Raw genomic sequence first — 23763 nt, 5'->3', positions numbered from 1 at the left:
CTGTCGACAAAAATAATTTTAATAAAGATTTCTTTATTAAAAAATGAAAATAAAAGCCAACAAATAAAAATTAAACCTCTCATATCATCACTGAAATCTCCGAACTGCTGCAAAATTAAATACAAAGGAAGATATTTTATATGTTTGGATCAGTGAAAAATTATTAAAATGACATTTTCCCCCAAAGGCCTCAAAAAGACTCAGAATCACCTCTGACTACAACAAAGGCCCAGCCCACAGCCTGTCGGTCCACAGGAAGCTCTCACTTCCTCCAATCAGAAACAAGCTGAGTGCTGAAACTTTCTCTGCACATGCTCAGTAGAGATGTGGCAGCAGAAGTTTGAACATAGAGCTGATAGTACAGGTATGAAAGTTGAAGATATTCAGTATTTTTTCTTCACCTGTTTTTAAAGTTTAAAAGACTGAAACCTCAGACTGACATTAATTTAATCTTCAGGTTTGGTTGAAATGATTTTTCTGTGATTTCTTGTTTTTATTTTTGTAATCTTCTGATTTCTGTGTTTGTTGAATTGTTGGATTCTTGTTTTGATTTGTTTTGTTTAGCTCTTGTGATGAGGACTCTGTGATTGCTGTTCTTGGTTCTTGTAGTGATGACTTTCAGTTTTTTCATCCTGTGTTTCTGGTTTCATGGTCTTGGTCTTCATGGTATTTTTATTATCGGTGGTAGTTTAGTTTCCTCTGTCTCAGTCTTCACGTGACAGGATGTGTTGTTTTGCTACAACATGGTGGTAAAAGCTACCCCGAAGGCCTGTGATGGGAGTTTTGTGATCCTTTATTTGAGATGGCTTTTAATCTCAGCGAATCGTTATGTTTGGAGCAGACGTTAATATCAGATTGAAACTTGCTAAATTGACACTTACATAAAGGCAAGTTGTATTTTTGCTTTTTTCAGAAGCTTTCTTGGATTACATTATATATTATATATATGATTATTTTCATTGGATTGTCTGCAGTCTGTAAGATGACATAGAATCAAAGCAGCCAACAAAAGATAACCCCCCAATTTTAATTAGAGCACAGACCATAAAAAAACATGTTGTTTTTTTTAAAATAATCAACATTTAGTAAGAATAAATTATTCCATTAATGAAAAATGACTGACCATTTGAAACCAGTTTATTCCCTTAAAAGACCAGTTCAGACCAATTAGACCAAATTTAGACCTAAAAAAGACATTAAAATTATGTTTGTTTGTTTGTTTTCCTTTACCATTATACATGTCTGTATATGTATATATATCTGCTGAACTCGAGTCTGATGTCAGACCAGAATGATCAGGAAGCAGGAATAGTTACTGCTTTTTCCACCTGGGTCACTGTAGTTTGTTACAAGGCCAGTGTAGACACTTTTACCAACATTAATCGCTTCAGATCAGTAAAACGAGCAGCTTGCAGAATAACACTAATGCTTAAAATGACAATAAAATCTTCATAAAATCTTCAATCTTCATACCTGCAGTCTGTTCCTGAACACGTGACTGTCCTGGAGGTTTATTGTTGATGTGATCATGACTGTGATTTTCAATTGACTCTGATGCAGTTATTTTGTTTATGTTCACATCAAAAATAATTTAATGCAGACCCTCTTAAAATCATCCCCAGGTCATGGGTCAGCTGCTTGTCATGACCTCATCCTTGTGTTTCTGCGAATCGGCCTGGCTGAAGAAAGGTACTGAACTGATCGGGACATGGCGGCTCTGAAGGTTGGTGTTGTGGCTGTGATGATAAAAATATGAAAACCCTGAAAACACAGAGCAGGAAAATAAAAGTTATTCCTTTCAGTCTGCTTCCTTATTCCTTATTCACCTTAATGTTAGGAGCTTCTTTTATTTTATATGTAGTCATATATATATATATATTATACATACACTTCAAATATCTGCTCGGTTTATCAACACATCACATATTTGTAAAAGTGCCTCCAACGTTTTCGGAGACATCTGTTACCCACGAGTTCGATAGCTAGCCGGGGTTCAAGGCTCACTAGAGCCGGCAAGAACATCGAACTCCCGGCACATCGTTTTCAAACCCACCGCGGTCTTTTGCTACTCAGGTTAAACATGATGTATAAGCCACTTAGATAAATTGAAAATGTTATTGTTTGGCTTTTTTCAGTGTTTTATTTGTTCCTGAGTTTGATTTTTCATTGACATTTCAATCCTGACAATGATGGATCAGATGAAAAATCAACATCAGTTCAATGTCTCCTTGCTATCTGGGATTTGTCGGCTGCATTCAGAGGAGTCTACCTTCGTCGCGTCGCTGTGACGTAATCGGCCTACTAATGCGGCCTCAGGAGGATGCAGCCCATGAATTTGGACACCCCTATGGTAAAGAATATACTCCAGTGTCCTGTTATATTTTAGATAGCAAGAAGCAGACGGCTGAGTTTATTAAACTCCACCGAGACAATCTGGAAATTTCATTAAAAATTTAATAAACTATCATCTGCTCTTATTATGCATGATCTGATTAGTCGACTAATCGCAAAAATAATCGGTGACTAGTTGACTATCAAAATAATCGTTTGTGGTGTGTGTGTGTGTGTGTGTGTGTGTGTGTGTCATATCAAAAATAATTATTTTTTGTTTGTTTTTTTTGTGTAAAGTTGCCCTGTCAATTATCATTAATATTTGATAAGTATTCATTTAAAGAGATGTTTATCAAAGTGCCTCACATATCATAACCCTCCATCCATCTCTTAGCCATCTCACATTGGTTTGTAGGTTATATTTCTACTTTGTACATGAAATTAGAGATTCAGTGAGATTTAACCAAAAACTCTGAGTTGAAGTTTTAAACTCAGAAGGTAGAGTCTTACCTGTGTGGTTGTGCAGAGGCAGAACAAAATGCTGAAGAACAGGTTCATTTTTCCTGAAGTGACGAGGACCAGATACCCAAAAACCCAGGACACACCCAGTAACACAGCCAGAGTGAAGCATTCAAGGAAACTCTTCCTGAAGCAGGACTTCCTGGTTGCTTTAATGGACACATAAACCAGCAGGATGATGTTGTAGATCAAGATCAGGCCGACTGGAAGGAGGAAACCCCAAAACAAAGGTTTCTCAAAGCTGAAGTGTTTGTTCTTATCCAGCGCTGCCAGCCAGCAACTTCAGTAACATGAAAAAGAATTATACAAATAATATGAATAAATAACTTTGTCTAACCTTTGGTAAAAACTAAGAAGAATTATAATACAGTTTGTAAAGATTAAAAAAAATAAATTAAACAAGCTGTACAGGCACATCGAAAAGAATCGTTGTATCAAATTGAATCTGTGAGTAGCATCATACAAAAACAACAACAACAACAACACTGTAATATTTTGTTCATTTTGAAGTACAGGTCAGTCTAAAGTAGCTAAATGTGGTTTGTGTGATTACCCACAATTCCTCCTGTCTGTATCCCAGAGGATTGTCCACCCTGTAGGTCACCCCCAGTGTGATGGCCACGAACAAGGCTGGCACTCCTAACATAATATTTCATTAATTGAGAGAGATTGAAGGGTTTTCAAGAATAAACAGCTTGTCAGATTTAAGTCCAAATCAGTTTAAGATGTGTGAACTGATTTTTCTGAATGTCTTACCCCATCCCAGAGCCATGCTCAGCAGAGTCCAGTGAGGTGGTAGACTGCGGCGCATTTTCAGAATCAGGATCTGAGTACCGTTCACGCTGTTCCACATGAAGGTGGTCATCAGGAGGAAGTGCAGCAGAGCCGCTACAGCCGTACACGAACCGCGGTCCGGTTCTACGTGTTCATCCGAGACCAGGAGGTCATTGGTCCGATCGTCAGTCTGCACCTCAATGTCAATTTGTCTGCTGGAGTTTTGGACTCCAGAGACAAAGGTGATGATGAAGGCCAGCAGGCTGAAGTAGATGCACAGCCGAGATTGCACTGATATCAGGTTGGTCTGCTCTTTGTTCTGAAAACTACAGATGAAAATGAAAAAGTTACACATCATAATATGAAGTCCTAAAGGAAAAAAGTAGAAGAATACAAATACATGTGAATGTAATTTTTAAAATGAGATAAAAATAAAAGAAAATAAAACCTATTAATTAATAAAAGGCTGAAAACAAGATTGTGATGTTGCAAAAATTAATTGGTATGTTTGTCTTACAAAGCAAAAACCTCTTTAAAATTATGACTTTTCTCAAAATATTAAATTGTATCATTATTATTATTATTATTATTATTATTATTATTATTATTATTATTATCTTTTTTCTCTGTTGTCTTTCATTTCTAAATATTGAATCTTTTAAAAAATATTATATATGGTGATATATATTTGTATATATATTAAAACACAATTTTTTTTTCAAGAATATTGCTGATAATATTGTTTGTACATGAGGTAATTTCAAAAGATCCAAGAATGGATCTATATGGAGCACCTTTATTAATGGGAAGGAGAAAAGAGCAAGAGAGTAATTACAATTTTCTCAATAACAATAAAATTAAATAAAGTAAACAAAGCACTGAGAAAAGAGCAGGGAAGTTAGTGAAATATCTAGATTTATGGCTCAGTTTTTGTCATACCAACTTTTTTGACCAATTTTGACTCGGTAGCTAACACTTCTGTTTGTAACATGTTTGCTGCATGTTAGTTGCAATCAAATACGTTTTAACCTGTTAGATAACTACACCTTTTTGTCAAATGACACATAAAAACGGAGGTGGGGTGGTCTAGTCTTACATTTCTTTAACGTTATAAATGATCGTCACAATCAAACCCAGAAAAGAAAGAGAGAGTCCCACGATGGAGATCGCACCCAGAGCTTCTGCATACTCGTAGTTCTCTCTGTATGACTGAAAGAAAGACATGATCAAAAGTTTCATTAAATATCTGTGATTTGCAATTGTTGATGACACAAGCCAAAGAATCAGCAAGCTGTGGCTTCATCTGTTGGCCTGCGGAGATGTGATACTCACCCAGAGAGCAGCAAAGTTGGTGGTGTGGTTACAGAAACATCTCATGAGTCCATCTGAAGTGTTTCCTTTAGAGCAGCCGCTGGTGCTCCAGTCCTTCTGACTGTAGTTCCAGAAAACGCAGGAGAAGTCATACAGAGACGTCCCATTGATCAGCTGAAACAGCAGTGCACAGACAGCCCTTTTATTTAGATTTAACATGTATTTTTTTGTGCAGTTTGTTTGCTTCTCTTTTGTTTTGTTAACACTATTGATATTTTTCTTACAGTATTTTTATTTGCTTTGAATCAGTTCTGATATTGTGTATTTGATATTAACATGACATCATTGTATTTTAACATACAGATTGTAAAAGGTGACACATCAACAACATATTTTTTTATAATAATATCCTGGCAAAGATTCTTCCACTTGATACAGAGCTACGGCATAAGAAGTAAACTTTTCTGGAGTCCCTACAACTTAAAGCAGCTATCCATTTAAATCCATTCCTCACACGAAAACAAGAAAACAAAACCCATTCTCAAAAATATACAGAACAATAGAGTGACTGGACAAGTTAGCTTTTGTGACCAATTTTACCCCATTAGCAGCAGGAGAAACTGCAGCTGCTCTAAAGATATTAAATTATAACCAGCAGACATCAATCATTAGATTTATATATGAATGAAGATATTGGATTTCTTACTCTTGGTCTGAACATCATCTCCACATGTTGTGGCACCACGTTGGGTTCCTGCCCTCTGACACTGGCTGACAGGACCCTGATGGTGGCCCGTCGCCTCATATAGAGTTTTGAACGAAAGAAATGATCGTTCTGATAGAGAACGAAACCCAGAGAGACGTTTGAGTCTGTCTGACGACTTCTGACATCTTCGCCTAACATGAGAGAAAGAAATCTACTGCTATGAGTAAGAACTTGTTAGAATTAGAAGATTTTCAGCTTTAAAAAGACTGACTCACCTGGTGGGAATCGTATGTAAATGAGGGCATCAGCTATGAAACTGTTTTCCACCACGACCTGTGTTGCATTTGTGTTCAGATGAATTCTGTTGGGCAAAAAATTCCCAGAAATCCCTGTAGTGACAAGATGACTGCATGTCAGTGAACACATCAAAAATGTACAAATTTACTGTCAGTTCTTCAATTTTAAAGTTCCAAAAGTTAAGATTACAAATTTCTTTACAACACTATTTTTTGAAAAAAACATCATTTCATTTTATTTTAACTGAGAAAGTAACTTGCTTCTAGTACCTCTTTCGAACTTTGAAATAGTCTCAAAGAATTGAACTTCTAATCCTGACGTTTAAAATATTTACCACTACTTTCCAAATCTTGACAAAATCATTTTATTGCTTTTTTTTTTCTCAGCAGAGCAATAAAGAACCACCAGCCAAGGACTTCAGCCATAAAAATATTCTTGGGAGCTGTCCCACGGAAGAGTTCAGATCATATTTATTCAATGGCAAATTAACTGGATCAAAGTGATACTAGTTGACAAAAGCAGACAGAATCTCAGGCAAGTTCTTAACTTCATCTTTAGTTTCAGAGGACTTCATCAAGTTTCTTTTTCATTGTTGTTTTCTGTGTTTTCAGTCTGAAAATACATTATTACATGCAAATTTAGATAGTGAGACCAAGTTATTCACATAATTAAGTTGAGTTCAGGTTATTATCCTCCCACAAGTTTTGAGGTCTTAAAACCATTTTGTGTTTTCAGTCATGATAAACATGAGTCCATCACACGTGTTGAAATACAGCAGTAAAAAGACTAAACAGTGAACAGGACACAGAGCACAACAACAGCAGCCAGTTTCAATGGTAAAACCATCAAAGGACACAAACAAAGATGCTTTATACAGAAGATAAGAAAACACCACAGCTGGACTTTACAGCCATCAACTGGGCCAACTTGTCAACCTTGAGAGTTCACTCAAGAGGTCAACTGCTGCAAGCTCAAGTGAAGTAGAAATCATAACCTGGTTAATAAACTACAAAGTAGAAGTCAACATGTTCAAATCTTTGCTTTTACAATATTTGATTATTGATTAAACCTGAAGGTATTTGCGTTAAAATGATTTACAATTTAATAAAAACCAGTCCACGGGATGATCACTGCTGTTCAACACAGTTTCTCACTGACCTCTGAGAGACGTGAACTGGACTCCGTGAGTGTCTGCAGCAGGGATCTGTGCCGACTGGACCACCAGGTTTGGCTGAACCACCTGAGATTGAGATGTATTTTGACTGAGGCTGAGGTTCACTGAGAGCTGGTCCAGAGTCACCGTCAGCCTGGACATTAAAAAACAAACAAACAAACAAAAAACAAATAATAATAAATTATTATATTATAAATAAACTAACAAACACAGAAACACAAAACATTGGTTGTCTTAGTCAGATTTGTAGTTTCTAATATTCAGTTGTACCAGTCCATTTATGGCTTACCACTAACCCTGAACTATAAGTCTCAGTTTAGAGCTTGAACTTTACCTTTATTACTTTCATCTCAAAAGTGAACTCACCTGATGAATACAGATATTTAAGGTCTAACAAGAGTGTTTACAATTGGCGGTCTGTATGGTTTGAATAATAATTAATTCAATTCCTGAATTAATTATCATTCATTTGTGAGTTGGATATTTTGTTTCTGAAACAGAACAACTTTGAAAACTGCTAATTCCTGTTAATATTCTAAAATGCACCACACTTCAGAGGAATTACAAAAAATATCCAATCAAACTAAGATGTTGAACATGGCAAACATCTGCTTAAAATCAGCCTTTTGCCAGTGTCACAGTGAGATATTTCTTTATACTGTAGCTGCTTAGACTGGTTGTTCATCTAATATAGAAAAAAGTCTGCGAATGAATTATCGGTGAATATGAGTTAAATCTGGTTCACAGAACTTTAAGGACATACTGTAGATACAGCTGATGTTAGCACTTTGGTCAAAGCTCCTTTGTATTTCAGTTTAACCTTATAGCGCTGCTAGCATGGCTGTAGTGTCATGATAAATATTTTAATGATCTTTCCTGTAGTGCCACCTTTACAGGAGTTCTTTACAGCAGTTTTAACAGTCTTACCTTCACTGCTGATGAGCTTATTTATTTGTTTATTTACGTATTTAGTTTACCCCAGAGTTGCGTTGTTTTCCTTGGTATCATCTGTTACAGTGGCGTTCAGCAGCTGACTGACTGTTGCTACTGCTGACACTCTGACACTCTGCACAGACACAAATATGAACTGAGATTAACATCTTACTTTCTTTTTTTTCTTAAGATTTGTTGAATGTTTGTACCTCTGTGGCGTTTGCAGACAGCAGCAGTGTGTTGACTATCTCAGCCGCTGCTGTAACATTTTCAGCCGTCAGCTCTTCTGCTTTGGATGTCAGAATCTGAGTGCTGGTCGCCAGTGTCTCTAAATCAGCTGGACTTGTGAGCTGAGGTAAGAAAGACATGATTTTACTCATCTGGTGCTTTACTGAATCTGGAATCCTCTGCATGTTACCTCAGAGCTGCATTTCTACAGGATCACCTCAAAGAGAAATACTCAAACTTCAGCCATATGACACTTTCAATCTTTCTATCTTCAGAAGGAAAAAAAACTGCTGTTCTTACATTTTTTTGTATGTCACTGAGCGTCAGGTCACACTGGAAGATCTGTGGAGGGCTGAAACCTGGTGATCCATTCATGGACAAACACCTGGCTGAAGCCTGAGGTTTACCAGCTGAGTGGAAATGGTGATAGAAACTGAAACATCAATACACGAGAGTCTACCTGATGGAGTGATGTTGGACTGAGGGGAAGATGTGGATGACTTACCACCACTCGTTCCTTCTTCACATTTGTCCTCAGAATATGCAAACCAGCCGATGGGTGTACGAGGGAACCTGAAGCCTCCTAACTGCCGCTCTTTGCAGAAGTTTTCTAGGAAAAGTTTGTTAAAAAAATAAACATATTTTTTTTGTTTGTTTTTTAGAATAGTAGGAATTTCTTTTTAATCACAAAAGAAAAATGACTTTTAAATAATGCATGCTGAACTTGATTTCAGGTTGTAGAAATCTTTACAGCTGGTACATTAGGCGTTTTGAGCAAATTATGGTTTTTAGTCTCTGGCATTCTCTTATTCTCTCTAATCTGAATGTTTTTGACCGATCATGTTTGAACAGACTCTAGTCGGTGAACCTTCTTACCTTTTGAGCATGTTACTCCTGTCCATTCATCAGGACAGATGCAGACACCGTTCTCTGGTTTCCCTCCGTTATCACATGTCAGAGCAGTGGTGGTAGGAGGGGTAAGCGTAGTTGGGGATATAGTGGTTGTAGTAGTATTAGCAGTAGTAATAGGTATAGTAGTTGAATTATAATGAGTAGTGTTTGCTGAAGGAATTGTTGTAGGATTAGGAGGTAAAGTACTGTTAGTGTATGGGCTCGTAGCATTAGTACCGATTGTAGTAGGAGTACTGTAAGTAGTAATATTTGCACCAGTAGTTGGGTAGAAAGTAGCAGTAGTGTTTGTGTAAGGAGTAGTTGTATTAGTATCACTTGTAATAGTAGTAACAGGAGAATAGTGAGTAGTATTCATTTGATCAGTCATGGGGTTGGAGGTAGTATCAGTTATCTGACTAACAGTCGTATCAGGCCTGGTCAAATCTGTGGTTGTAAGAACAGGACTGGAACTAGTGGGAGGAGTTTCTGGATATTCTGGTGTTTCCGGGTCAGTGGTTGGATCAGTATCTTGTGTTGTGGTACTCAAATTAGAAGTATTAGATGAAGTGGTATTGTTAGGAACTGTTGTTATAGTAGTGATATCCTCTGGAGTTACAGTAGTAATGCTTTGTTCAGTAGTTATATTTTGTGCAGTAGTAGAATCATCAGGAACATCAGTAGTAAGGAGTGCAGTAGCTGCAGTATCAGGGATGTCTGTTGAAGTTAACTCTGCTCCAGCTGTGAAGGAGGCTAAAGGAACAGGAACATTACAATGATCAGTTAGTTCATTAAAAGTGCTAACATGCTGATACTTAGCACGTACGCTATTTACTATACCTGATCTTAGTATGTCATCATTAGTGTTCTGAAGGTTACTTTTAAAATGTATTCCACTACAGATTACAGAATACATGCCCCAAAATGTATTTTGTAACGTATTCCGTTACGTTACTCAATGAGAGTAACGTATTCTGAATAATTTGGTATACTTAATATATTATCATGCTATTTACAACTACATGAATGTACTATTGTTGTGTGATTTATTACTATTACTGAAGGTTACTCACCATGCCAATACCAACTAGATTTTTAAATGTTAATATAAAATGAGTAACAGGAGGGTGGACATTAGGTAAGGCTGCACTTTTTTGCAGCGATCTCGTATAGAAAACTATTCCATGCGTATATAAAACGGGTCTGCGGCTCCGAACTGTAGTAAAGGGACCTCTGGCTAATACGTCGGGTTCCGTGTCGGGCTCGTAGCCGAAAACTAGCTTTACTTTGTTGTCTGGGTTTTTGCTAGCGAGAGACCGAGAGAGGCGTTGAAAGACTGCTCCTATGGAACTTACTGTTTCGGAGGAAAACACGAACACAGTGTACAGTCGATATTTACATGCTTCATACATGTTATGCCTGTAACACTCTGCCTATTGCCTTCATATTAAATAATTTTTTGAATAATGATTTTAAAAAATATTTCTTCACGTCATTATGCCGCAAGTAGAGGTGACATGGGCTGTGAGATTGAGACCCAGGCATTAGAGCCTCTTAATGTGTGTTTTGTTTGGGTTTCCACCGGTGTGGAATTTTGTTGGTGTGATTTGCACTTCAGGGCCACCGTAGAGGGCATAGCCTAACATATGAAACAGGAAAAGACCCATTTATTTCAACAAAGTAACTGTATTCTAAATACCACCTTTTTAAACGGTAACTGTAACGGAATACAGTTACTCATATTTTGTATTTGAAATACGTAACGGCGGTACATGTATTCTGTTATTCCCCAACACTGGTCATCATTAAAATTAAGCACAAAGCCCAGATCCAGATAGTATTTAAGGTACGGTTGATAAAGATGGACATCGGAACCCTGTTATCACAATCCATCCACCCAGTTTTGAAAAAAAAAAAAAAAAATTCCAACAAACTATGAACAAATGACTGATACTGTGATACTGTGGGAAAAAAATTGACATAAGAGGAAAACAATTATTACACAATACTGAAAGCCTCAAGATGCACCCATAGTATCAATTTAAAAATCCTAGGTAACATCTTTCTACAGTTGCTATGTTCACAAACTTTCCTGGTCGTCCAGTCAGCCATAACAACCATTATGACATATTAATGATAATAGCTGGAATAAAGCCTTCCCACTGAGTTCAGCTGAGACAGACTGTAGAATAGTTATGACTGCAACCTTGTGATAATGCAGCTGTGACTCTGACTTTACAGTTACGTCTGTGACAGTAACAGTGACTGTGACACACTGAACACACACAGTATAAACTGATGTCCATACACTGACCACAGCTTGAAGAACAGCAGCTGTCAGAGATCAATATTATTTCTGTATTACAGAAACAATAACAACACAGTAAAACGTCTCCAGACGGGAAGACAGTATCAGCAATGTAGCATCACTTTGTGTGTGGACAGAGTTTACTGTTCACATGGATCAGAAGAAATGTAAAACAAAAAACAAAAAAATGAATAAATACCTGACCTTCTTACTAGTTTATAATACTCATTAATTTTGTATCCATTAACAATGAACTTAGACATAACACATTATCAGTATTATTCTTTTACTTACACTTATATGAAATTGATGCTTGTATTATGTTTGAGAAGAGCAACAAGAAACAATAAATTTTATCCTAAGCTGTCTGTGTAACTTAATGAATCATACATATAAACTTTATTTGAACAGTCAAAATGAGAGAGTTATTGTGCAATTATGACCTCCTAACTCAACACACTAACGGCTCTAGAAGTGTCAGAAACCGAGAAGCTCAGTTTTTCTTACCCAGAGTGAAAACAAGCCAAATCCAGCTGTCCATGATGATGAGCAGCTGCAGACCAGGTTTCCTGAGTCGTCACAGTCCAGTTTGTTAAAAGTTTTAACAATCCTGTTGCTGTGGGAGTCTGTGTGAAAACACCCAGTTCTAGTGCTTCAAAAGGAGCCACCGATAAAATAATGATGAACATCAAAGCAGCTCAAAGGTTCATTTTAACTGTTGCAGGCATCTTTCCAATGCCAAAGTTTATGGTTTCTTTGTTTTATCTGACGTTTATTTCAGTTTATATTACTTGTTGGTTGCATTGTCTGTTTATTAATGCCGTCACAGCTGCTGGACTGGGGCCACAAATCGGATGTTTTGCGCATACTATTTGATAGGTTTGTAGCTTAAACCTATTCGCTGGAACGTTGAAGGCAATGTGATTACACAGCAAGCAAGACACGAGTAGGCAACATTCTTTATGTTTCACGTGCACGGGAGAGAACTGGACAGGCGCTGTTCCTTTGCTTGACCCCAGTTGCTCTCGTCCGCTCTCCCGTAACACTGCTCTTTTATTGTGGTTACATGAATATGCATAGGTTCATTAACATGTGACATCTTATATAGGTATGCATGTGAACAAAGAATACCCTGAGTGTGTGTGTGTGTGTATCTATATGTGTATGGGGTCAAGATGTGACCCCAGGAAGACTCCCCAAAGCTGGTGCCAGGAGTCTAGCGGTACATCTGAACAAAAGGCTCTTAGACTCAAACAGATATACGTGTGTTTGCTATACCATATATCAGCAAGAGAAGATACGACCTCTCCTAGGAGGTGTGTGATCTATGCCAGAACACTCTGAAGAGGAGTGAACGCACTCCCCTCTTCATGCTACACAGAGTTGTTACAGACCTCCTAGGATGAGACATTCTTTCAATCTACAAATGATTATATACTTCTAAGCATATATGAGTAAATATTTCTAAGCATAAATGACAATCACACTACAAATCTAACATTTCCCCCCTTTTGGCAATTATGCTAGAAAAGTCCCCAGTTAAGATCACCTCATGCCTGACAGTATCAATGCAGCCATTTTTATACTCAGCATATGTAAACGTACACAGGTTCACAAATGTATTAGCAGTTATCCAAGTTCTCACCCAATAGTAAACTGCATCCTATGAGCAAACAAATGAATTGTTAACAGTCAAAAGAGAAATTAACATTTTCAAGATCACTCCAGCTTGGTTGTGCTCCTCTGCGAGACATGTAAATCACACGTCTCTCTGCAGAGTGGTTTAAATTCTGCAGGGCGTCATGTCTCTTCCAGTTGTTTCCATCACTGTTCATAGAACCAGAGTGTATGTAGAATAGACATTCAAACATACCAGTTGAGTTTGCCGTTTGTCAACATGGGTCTCAGCTATTGTGAGAGCTGCAGACCTCTTCAGCACTCTAGTTTTATGGCCTCTACCAACCCCCATCACCTCACTTCAGGCCTCTGTCCTGTGGGGGATATATATGACTCCTCCATTGTCCATCCTCTACAGGAAAACCCTCTGTGGAAAGGGTGCTGGATCCAGTTATCTTACTGCTGTTATGGTCCCAGCAGTCTTCAGTGTGCCACCGTATGCACAGTACAGTGACACAGCATTAGGTGATGTTCATAGGAAACTGCTGTCATCACCACCATAGCTTCTGGCTCCTGTGCTTTTCACAGAATCATGATGCCATCCTTGAACTCTGCCTGCGTTGTCACTTTTGGAGCTTGGCACGCCCCTCATCCTTCAGGTGCCCGTCTGTTGTCCACAATCTCCTCTGTTGGCCTCTGGAAAGCCCCTTGGCACAGCTCTCATTCCAACGCAGCTTCGTGGTCCTTGCTGTGGCTGTGGAATCTGATCTCCCAATGGGCCCCAAACAGCTCGACCTCTGACCTCAACCACTGCCTGAACTGTCAGCTATGCCTGGAATGGGTTCTCGTTTCTCACTGGGCCTCTGAAGATTTCTCAGGAGATTCCTTTCAGCAATACTTTAACTGCTGCACCTGTATTTCCTTGCTAGGAGGAAAAACTCCTACTTGGAAAGCATGTCAATCATCATCAAACCACATTCTTTAGTTCAGTGAGCTTCATTTATGGACCATCAAAGCCTCATCTGAACACAGATGCACCACTTGCATAGGTTTAATACCTGTTGACTAACTGTTAATCACACAAAAATCATAAAAACATAGTCAACTCATCAAAACCAGATTCCTGTCTGAAAGAAAAAGGTTAGCTAGATCATGTCCCAGGCAACATCAGGGCATCTCCTCTGGAGCAGCACCATAACCCTGCAATAAAAGATGTTAGTGTGTTTTGCACAGTAAGTGTGCTTCACATCTGGCTCTGCCTGGAGCCATCATACACACCATCATGGCCTGGAAAACAAGATCTGGAAGTAAAATCAAACTCCACACTTATAAACAATTGTATCATTAGAGTAATAAAGCATCAACAGGACAAGTGTCATGTGCAGGTTTCTCAAATCAGTAGACTACAATTATTGGCATAATTCGCCCCAAACATGGATCATCCCATGTACTCAGTTAACAGTAATGTAATCGGTGACTTCCCTTAAGCAAAGTCACTCCATGTATTTAACACTAGGAGCTCAGTAGTGGCCAGCTAATGAGCCCCATATCAAACTATTCCACAAACACTGCATCTCTTAGTTGCTTTCTCATGTTACTTGTCCATCTCTGCTGAATCCTCTACATGCACTCTTAGAAAAACAAACATTAGCAACACACATGGATAATCCTGGTGGTCAGGCACAAATTGACAGGGTCCAGAGGTGCTATAAAAAGACCATAAAGACCATAGCTGTGGACAGAAGTGGCACTAGTTTCAACACAGGGAATGTTTTACATGTTATTCACATCGTCAAAGTAACCTTTAACATTTCCCCAACAACACAGTGTAACAGCATCACCAACTCATAACCTGTAAACACAGTTTTCTTCACACATGAACCCAGAAATCCTGTAGTAGAAAAACATCAACCAGCTGTCCTGGTATAAATCACATGATCAAATCACATGAAGAACTGTAATGCTATAGAAATGTTAGCACTCCGCAGGTGTATACACACTTTCTCACAGTCACCTCTGTGAGCAACACAAGGTAGTGAATAACACCCCTGGTAGATGCACAGACACAGAAAGTGACATTTAAAAGGTTAAATCGGTACAGCCAAAGCTCACGCAACCTCAAATGTTGCTGTCATCTTTCTGCTCCAAAAAGAGAAACACACATAGATTCATCTGCACCTTTGTCAGGTGGGGGTTAACTTCGCACAGTGATGTCAGTCAGTCTGTCAGCTTCTGTCCGCTTTTACCAGTCAGTCAGTTTTATTTTCTCTCACTCATTCATTCATTCATTCTTTCTCTGCTGACAGTGGAAATTATTGTCGCATTTTCACTTCCACTTCTCAGCAAAATGACGTCATTTCAAAAAGAAAAGAAGAACTTTATATTGGATTATCTCGCTTAATCCTTTTTTGGGTAGGGACCTATTTTCTAATTGTCCCATATAAGTGGCTTTCCCCAGAGCCCATTGTAATCTTTTGGAGAAACTCACTTGCAACAATTTTCTCGACGTGTCGTATAGCGCTTCTGTTCTAATCGTGCAGATCTGCTCCAAAGGAGATCATCAAACAAAACTTTCAGTGCACTGTGAAAGTATCAAAATAAAAAGGCCTCGTTAAGTCATGACACATGCTCCTCATCTCAGGAGGGTAAATCATACCATTAGCATGGTTTATCATACCATCATACTAATTGGCAGGCTCAACTTCACAACAAAAGAAAAATCATCAGCTAGATTAATTCAAAACCAACCCAACCATTAGCCGCACAACACACAACATAAGCCTCATGTCTCATTAGCTATGAATTTTAATCCTCAGGACTGTACTTTTTACTCATTTAGGCCACAGATTTTATTTAGTTTTCCTTTTTTCCCCTTCATCATAAAACATGTGACATGTTGTCATGCATTTCACAAAAGAAGTTTGTTATGTATTCAGAGTTTGGTATCTGGGTGCAGGATTCACTCGCACATCACAACAGGAAACTCAGTGTTTTAGAGTCTCCATTCCAACACATCCCATTCACTCGTGCTAGAATTCAGTCACCTTTCATTAATCTAAGAACCATCAACTAATTTGCATATCAGCCATTAATCCACTAAGATGACAGGACAACAGAAATGCATGTTCAAAATATTATCTCAAAAATAGAATTTCCCTCATACAGTAAATTACTTGTGCTGCATCAGTCAGGCAGAAAGCATCTCCCAATTTACTATATTAACAACTAAATTTATTGTGTGATCACTGGTTGGTCAAACCAGAATCTTTTTTCTTTTTTTTCCACAAAAATTAAACTGTTTTCCTGCAACCTAGAGAGTTAACTGTCAGCATTGGATAAAGTCAGCATTTGATAACAAGTGTCTGCTAAATTGACACTATTTTAACACTGATGAGATAACAAGCTGATTTTCATTGCATGTGTGTTTGTGTTATTAGGCAGGTTTAATCAATGTCTCTGGAGCTGCATCTCCAGCAGGGCATGTTCTTAGAGCTGCCTTTCCTACACACTTCTCTGCTATTCATTGATCCTTTCTTAACCAATGTGCTGTGAGTCCACTGGTCTTTGCATCACACGAGGTGACTTGGACCAGACGATAACCAGACTCACATGCTTAAGATGTTGTCTAATCTTCATGAGCTCTCTTGTTTGTGTTAGTAGGGTTAATGCATATTCTGCTTGTGTGTGTGATTTTGTATATGTTTCTTTTTGCAGTGGTTCAGATTCCTTCACAATTTTCCACTTAAGCAGTCAGTTTTCTTTTCCCCAGGTTTGCTAACCCAAATTTTGATTTCCCACATTAAACAACAGCATTCCTCTGTGTCCTTACTTACTGCTCTCACCCTGTTGTCCTCTCCCACTTCAACAGTCCAACAGCTGGCAGTTCTCCTTCAGCTTTGTCCTGTGTTCCACTGTCTCTTCTTGCCATTTTACTCCGAAAGTGTCAAATGTCAAACTCCAACAGTCTCCTCAGTTCTCCTCAAACGTCCTTTTCACAAGCACAGTGACTTTGCAGCTTGTTGGAAACACAGTGTCATTCATCCAATCAGTCAGGATGATGGTTTGCTCTTCTTCTCCGATGCTGTTTGTCCACACTGCTGCTGCTTGCTGGGTCTCTTTGCTCAGGACTTGCTGTTGTCTCTGTATCTGCCATATATTGCTCTTGGAACTGCATTCCTTGTCTTCAGGGAGGAGTGAGAGCTCGCTTGTGAGGTTGAGGGACACATGGAGCTGTACATAAGTTAGCCAAAAATTGGCCTGAACATTTCCAATGGTCTTAAACTATAACTTTATTCCGACCGCTGCATATGGGAAATTGGTCCAGGTCTGCTTTAATCTGAAAGTGACAAAACTAAGACATTTTCATTATTATTATCACTGCTTAACCAACACACAGAACTCTCCTTTCTTAAAAGCAGAAAATTAGATTGTAGTTGTTCTTGGCTAATAAACACAAAACCTTTTTCCTATTATTTTTCATCTACAATGTAGATTTTGTCTCTTTTTTACTCTTTTTTTCTTTACACTAGCTGGTGACCTGCAGAATCACCGCTCTCACAATTTGTGACAATTACATTTACACAGCGCGCACACACACTGCGACGTCAGGCACATTCACACTCACTTTTTCATCTGCATAAATAAATCATATGGCTGATGATATGTGCCATGGTGATCCATAAGTATGATCACAAGTTTATTTAATTATTTTTCAACCCAACAAAGCAAATAAACAAAAACATGATGCTGATGCTATGAACACTCTACACATATGAATCAAGATCCAGGAAAACTGCTGCGCATCTGAAAGAAGAAGCTGAACTCACGGATACGCTACATACTCGAGTTATCATAGTTCTCTTCCCCTTTCTTTGATGAGTTCTCAGCCAGCTCCTGATCTGATAATGTGTAGCTTGCTCATCAGCCCAGAAGAGACCGCAACGCAACCTCACACAGTGGTTGCGTGCTTTGCCCACAGTGGCAAAGACTTGCATTTTCATATTCAACTCAGCTTCTCCATCATGTAGTTTTCAGCTGTTTCACACAGGGTTCAGCATAATAGTTGTTTTCACAGGCATGCTCTACATCTCAACAATGGCTCATATTAGGATGACAGTTTTCAAACAGGTCAAGTGCCTCTATGCACGTAATGAGGTAAAATATTTGCCTATTTTACTTTATCTCATATGTCATTGTACTGAATTTGAGCAACCTTAAGCTTAATGCAGATTACTTTTAACAACTGGTTAAAGTAATGGTCTGGAGCACAGGCCATTGTTGATCAGGGCAATCTAAAGAACCATCTAAACATTTTGTGTCAGCACAGGGTGGGGGAAAGCCATTCACCAGAGCATAGCTTAACTGCTGCTGATGTGGGCTGGCCTTCTCCACACGCTCTTCAAGGCTGCTGTTTTCCTGAAAACTTAAACTCTTCCATTTATAAGCCTGCGATTAACCGCACGGCTCAGGTCCGCGTGAAACCCGCGCAACCGTGCTCGCGTGAACCCGCGCAGCTAAGGAGCCGTCACTCTTTTTTTCTTTTATAAATACTGTGCGCTCCCAGGAGTGAAGTCCAACATAAACGTCTGTCACGCTCGGACGCACTCTTGGTTGCTTAGGAACCCATGATAACAACAACAACCGTGTCACAGACCATGCCTGCTCCGCAGCATTCACACAAACACATCCACCCAACAGCACAAAATAGGCCTACTCCGGACCCACACCGGACCGCTCGGGACACCAACCCAGGTCTGGGACACTAACCCAGTCAACTCTTCCAACTTACTCGGCGTTGCTTAGCGTGTAATATCAGCCTCGGATCCCGCCGATCGTCATTCGTCGGGGAGAGAAAACAGACAGCTAATCCACCAGCCCGATGACAAATTCTCACGTCTCGCTGACGTCAGGGTTCTCTCCTCGGTGAATGCCGACTCCAGGGATCCGGCTCGAAGGACCAATTAATGATAGGTTTGTAGCTTGAACCTATTCGCTGGAACGTTGAAGGCAATGTGATTACACAGCAAGCAAGACACGAGTAGGCAACATTCTTTATGTTTCACGTGCACGGGAGAGAACTGGACAGGCGCCGTTCCTTCGCTTGACCCCAGTTGCTCTCGTCCGCTCTCCCGTAACACTGCTCTTTTATTGTGGTTACATGAATATGCATAGGTTCATTAACATGTGACATCTTATATAGGTATGCATGTGAACAAAGAATACCCTGAGTGTGTGTGTGTGTGTGTGTGTATCTATGTGTGTATGGGGTCAAGATGTAACCCCAGGAAGACTCCCCAAAGCTGGTGCCAGGAGTCTAGCGGTACATCTGAACAAAAGGCTCTTAGACTCAAACAGATATACGTGTGTTTGCTATACCATATATCAGCAAGAGAAGATACGACCTCTCCTAGGAGGTGTGTGATCTATGCCAGAACACTCTGAAGAGGAGTGAACGCACTCCCCTCTTCATGCTACACAGAGTTGTTACAGACCTCCTAGGATGAGACATTCTTTCAATCTACAAATGATTATATACTTCTAAGCATATATGAGTAAATATTTCTAAGCATAAATGACAATCACACTACAAATCTAACACTATTAATATAGCTGCTCAGAAAGGAATGGCAGTGCAGAAGGTTTCCCATCTCCTGGCAAAGATGAGACGAATTGTCTCCTTCTTTCACAGAAGCACAACAGGATGCAATGTGTTAAAGAAAAAACAGCAACTGCTGCAGCTTAGTGAAAAAAAACTGATTCAAGATGTTCCAACTAGGTGGAACTCCTCTCATGATATGATGGAAAGATACCTTGAACAGCAAGCTGCAGTGTATGCTGCTATGGCTGACAGTACTGTGAAGAAGAGTATGAAGAACATTCAGAATCTAACTCAGGAAGAACATGCACTGGCTGAAAATCTTGTTACAGTCATGAAAACCCTAAAAACTGTGACAGTCATGATGTGTGAAGCATCATCTCCAACAGCATCCATGATCCTGCCACTTAAAATAAACATCCTGAACTCTATGGCGCAGTCTGATGATGACAGCCCAGCAGTGAGAGATGTAAAAAAAAAAAAAAACCATCAGGGAGGACCTGGAGCAGAGATACGCTGATCCTGCCCTTCAGAAACAAGTGCATAGCTTTAGATCCTCGATTCAAGTCCCTGCGACACTTGGATGATGTCACTCAGCTGAGAGTCTATGGAGCACTCACCACAGAGCTTGTCCTGAGCATTGAACAAGTAGGTATTCTTTTTTTATTTTTGAAATTTTATTTTGCTAGTGCTTGATTTATAAATATTATTTAAACAAATACAATTAACAGTTTGGTTGTTTATATTTCCTCAGGACCAAGCCGCAGGCACCACAGAAACTGCGACCTCCACAGAGACTCAAGCAGCAAACTCTTCAGATTCACCGTCAGCATCTCCACCAGAGAAAAAGTCGGCCATGAAGGAGTTGTTTGGAGAACTGTTCATGGCACAGAAGCCAAAGACCAGGTCTGCAGCCGAAGTGGCAGAGGAGGAAATTAACTTGTACAGGTTAGCAGACTGCATTCCCACAGATGGTAACCCACTGAGATGGTGGAAGGAACATCACAGCTTGTACCCTCATCTTTCCAAGTTGGCACAGTGTTACTTGGTTGTACCTGGAACCTCTGTCCAAAGTGAGAGGGTGTTTTCCACAGCAGGTGACATTGTCACAGCAAGCAGATCTGTACTGTCAGCAGAACATGTGGACATCCTAATTTTTCTGAAGAAGAACATGGAAATTGAGTAAACTATGTTTTGGTTTGTATTTAACAGGACCTTTTATTCAAATTATTTATGCTGTATATGCAGCTAAGTGCTAGCACTCCAGAAGATGAGTGTTAGGGGAGGTCCATTAAAGAGTGATTCATTTTATGGGTACCTGATTTGTTATATATGCTAGGGTATAGAATAGCTTTAATTTGTATTTATTTTATTTATTTTTTATTCCTTACATGGTGCTTCTTTTTTTTTTTGCACAACAGAAAATATGTGAAGTATAGCTTTACCAGATTTAAGTTTTCATGTGTTTTCTGTACACCACAGAACATGGTTCTAAAACAATTTTCATGTCAGGGATTGGGTGTGTTTGTTTTATATTCTGCCAAGAATAGAAAATACAGTCAGGGATTCCCAAACAATGCAGAACTGTATGGTGTTGATACCTTGTTTATAGAACATTTCAAAAATTTAAAAATATATTTAGGAAGGCATTTCTGTGCAATACATATTTTTATTTAAGTTGTTTTTGTTGTATATGCAGCTAAGTGCTAGCACTCCAGAAGATGAGTGTGAGGTGAGGTCCATCAGAGAGTGGTTCATTTTATGGGGACCTGATAAGTTCAATATGCTCCTGAGAATTTACCCCAGAAGAAGTGTATAGCATAGCTTTTATTTTGGAAAAGGACATTTGTCTGTAATAAACTAGTTTCCAAACTCTTTTATTCTTGTATTATTTTGGTGTTTCAGCAACATTTAATTTAAAAACTGTATTTTTGAGTTAAAAGAAATATTTATAATCTTAATAAATTACAAATTAAAAAAGGCATGAACATTTTTTTGTATCGAAAAAATATCAAACCGTGACACCAAAGTATCGAACCGAACCGAACCGTCAATTTTGTGTATCGTTGCACCCCTAATATATACATATATACACATTTGCATCAGTGCTGGTCATGAAAATCAAAATTCCATTCAAATTCAGAATTTAATTTGAATGGATTACTACAGAAATTAGCAATAAAGTTTGATTTTTTTCAGCATATGAATTATGAAACCTAATATTTTTTTAATCACCATTGCAGGTCAGTACCAGTAACTTGTAACAATGATTTATTTTTACTTCATTTTATTTATTTATTTATTTATTTATTTATTTATTTATTTATTTATTTTTTGGATGAATGGCCAAAATTAAAATCAGTCATGATGTGTTAGTGGCCAGAAAGGCAATTTAATGACCAAATAACGACTGAAGCGACCACAAAAATGATCAAAATTTATATTTCAGTGTGTGTGCTTCTGTGTGCATCCTCAATAGCATCAAGATGTTCTAACCACAGTAGAGTTGTTTTTGTAGGCACACTTTCTACACCTGGTGCAAGGGGCTGCTGTTCCAATCTTGGAGGTGCGCCTTTTGCACCTTCCTCTCATTTTGTTGTTGGGGTGTGGGTCACACTCTGGTTCAGACTGCTGTATCTTGAGATCTCTAGATACAGTAGTCTGTATGGCAGAAGTGGCTGAGAATCGGGGACAAGGCCGTCTTGCAATTGTTGAGGTCACCAGCATGTGCCCCAGCACTTCCGGGATCACTCTTCATTTGTAGGTTGTAGAGGACTCCCCCACTTCTGTGAAATTGTTTCTGATGGGACAAAGGCGTTGCATCCAAAGACATCCAGGAGATTGGAGAAAAGAGCCAGCAGCGATCAGTTAGTTTTCCTTCAACAACTCAAGTTGCCAACATCCTCTCTAAGTTATTCAAGCTGTATTTTTGCGTACTGTAGTCTAGGATTGCTTCTTGCTTCCAGGCTTCCTCTATTCCCTATCACACACAGGGAACTGCTGGTTCCCTGTGTGTTGTGGTCAAAAGAAGCACATTCCTCCATTGCTTTGGCATTTGGGATATCGCTGTGGTAGTTTTGGTGAAACCAAAGACAGGCAACAAAATATTCCTCTGTTGCAACTGAAGGAGCTGGGGAGGAAGCTCTGGGTTGTTTCCCCTGTGCCAGTTTTCATCTGAGGAGTTCCTCTGCCAAGGTGACCGAAGTAAAGACGTTGTCCTCGGAGCTCCTCTGTCAGTTTGAGTCTGAACCCCTTTCCCTTTTTTACTTCCAGAGAGCTTCCAGTGTTGTCATCCCCACATGTTATGTATTGCTTTATTCTGATGTAGGCTCACATTTCCACTTCATCTATACTCCTCCAATCCTCACACCTTCACCTCCCATGCAGGTTTGTAAGGGTGCACAGCAGCTAAAAGATCTCCTTTGTCATTAAAAAGTTAAAAGTAGATCTCAGGCTGCTAATGAAGGGAACTGCATAAAGGATGAGCCCTGGTTTGATACCAGTGGGTACTGGATTGTAGAGCAGTCTCTCTTCAGTAGTGGGACTCACATGGTTTTCCCTTCATGAGGGATCCACTCAGACGTCGGCTCCTCGTTCTCAGAAAATGCTTCTATGTTCTTTTCCATCAGCTGCTTGGCCTCCACCTCCATGCCCCCCAACCCCAATCCCCATCAAAGAAGAGGATTCAGGCACTGGCTGGTACTCATCATCAGTGGTGATACAATCAGCCTCTTTGGAGATTGTTCCCTCATCTTCTGGAGAGGACGTTTCTTCATCTTGGGCAGATGTCTTTTCTTCAAGGGCAGAGGACTGCTTGCTGTCCTTGCTCTGTGACCAGATCATACAAAAAGTGCTTGAAGCAGTGATGACCTTCTTGCCATATTGCCAGAATAAATGATCCGGAAGCTGTTAGGCTTACTTACAGAAGTAGCACTGTCTGCACCTGCATAAACTCCAGGCCACACTGCAGGTGCAGGTTTGAACTCTGCAAAATGTCCTGTGATTAAGTTTTGGGGGGTTTTTGGCTTTTTGAGTGTTCATATTTTGGGTATGGTCTCTTTTTATGAAAAATACATCAGTAA

The 23763-nt window shown here is 39.2% G+C and overlaps 1 protein-coding gene across 2 annotated transcripts; it reads right to left on the bottom strand.

Annotated features, from left to right (window-relative positions):
- Positions 1–29: 29 nt before the first annotated feature.
- LOC116311173 (adhesion G-protein coupled receptor G7-like) lies at positions 30–12424 on the bottom strand. Of its 2 annotated transcripts, XM_039606381.1 has the most exons (15): positions 11977–12424; positions 9150–9914; positions 8779–8883; positions 8574–8683; positions 8255–8395; positions 8090–8178; positions 7097–7245; positions 5917–6030; positions 5642–5832; positions 4957–5109; positions 4721–4833; positions 3607–3950; positions 3408–3489; positions 2842–3130; positions 30–1761 (listed from the first exon to the last, which is right to left on the bottom strand). In XM_039606381.1, exons 1-15 carry the CDS (start codon positions 12008–12010, stop codon positions 1642–1644), a joined length of 2799 nt encoding a protein of 932 aa, XP_039462315.1. In that variant the 5' UTR covers positions 12011–12424; the 3' UTR covers positions 30–1641. The 2 variants fall into 2 exon arrangements, with proteins under 2 accessions (XP_039462315.1, XP_031584077.2); XM_031728217.2 differs by lacking the exon at positions 11977–12424 and having other exon boundaries at positions 9150–10134.
- Positions 12425–23763: the final 11339 nt, after the last annotated feature.

Source organism: Oreochromis aureus, linkage group 23 (genome assembly GCF_013358895.1).
Source record: "Oreochromis aureus strain Israel breed Guangdong linkage group 23, ZZ_aureus, whole genome shotgun sequence".
Classification (NCBI taxonomy): Eukaryota; Metazoa; Chordata; class Actinopteri; order Cichliformes; family Cichlidae; genus Oreochromis; species Oreochromis aureus.
The sequence above is the reverse complement of the archived record's forward strand: the minus strand, read 5'-3'. Positions and strand labels throughout refer to the sequence as shown.

Excerpts from the sequence above, each read along its gene's own strand:
- LOC116311173 (XM_031728217.2), bottom strand. The coding sequence starts at position 10,077 with ATGTATTCTGTAATCTGTAGTGGAATACATTTTAAAAGTAACCTTCAG. Across the intron at positions 8,884-9,149 it reads AGGAGTAACATGCTCAAAAG|AAAACTTCTGCAAAGAGCGG; the intron begins GTAAGAAGGTTC and ends AACTTTTCCTAG. Across the intron at positions 7,246-8,089 it reads GAAAACAACGCAACTCTGGG|GCTGACGGTGACTCTGGACC; the intron begins GTAAACTAAATA and ends TTTAATGTCCAG.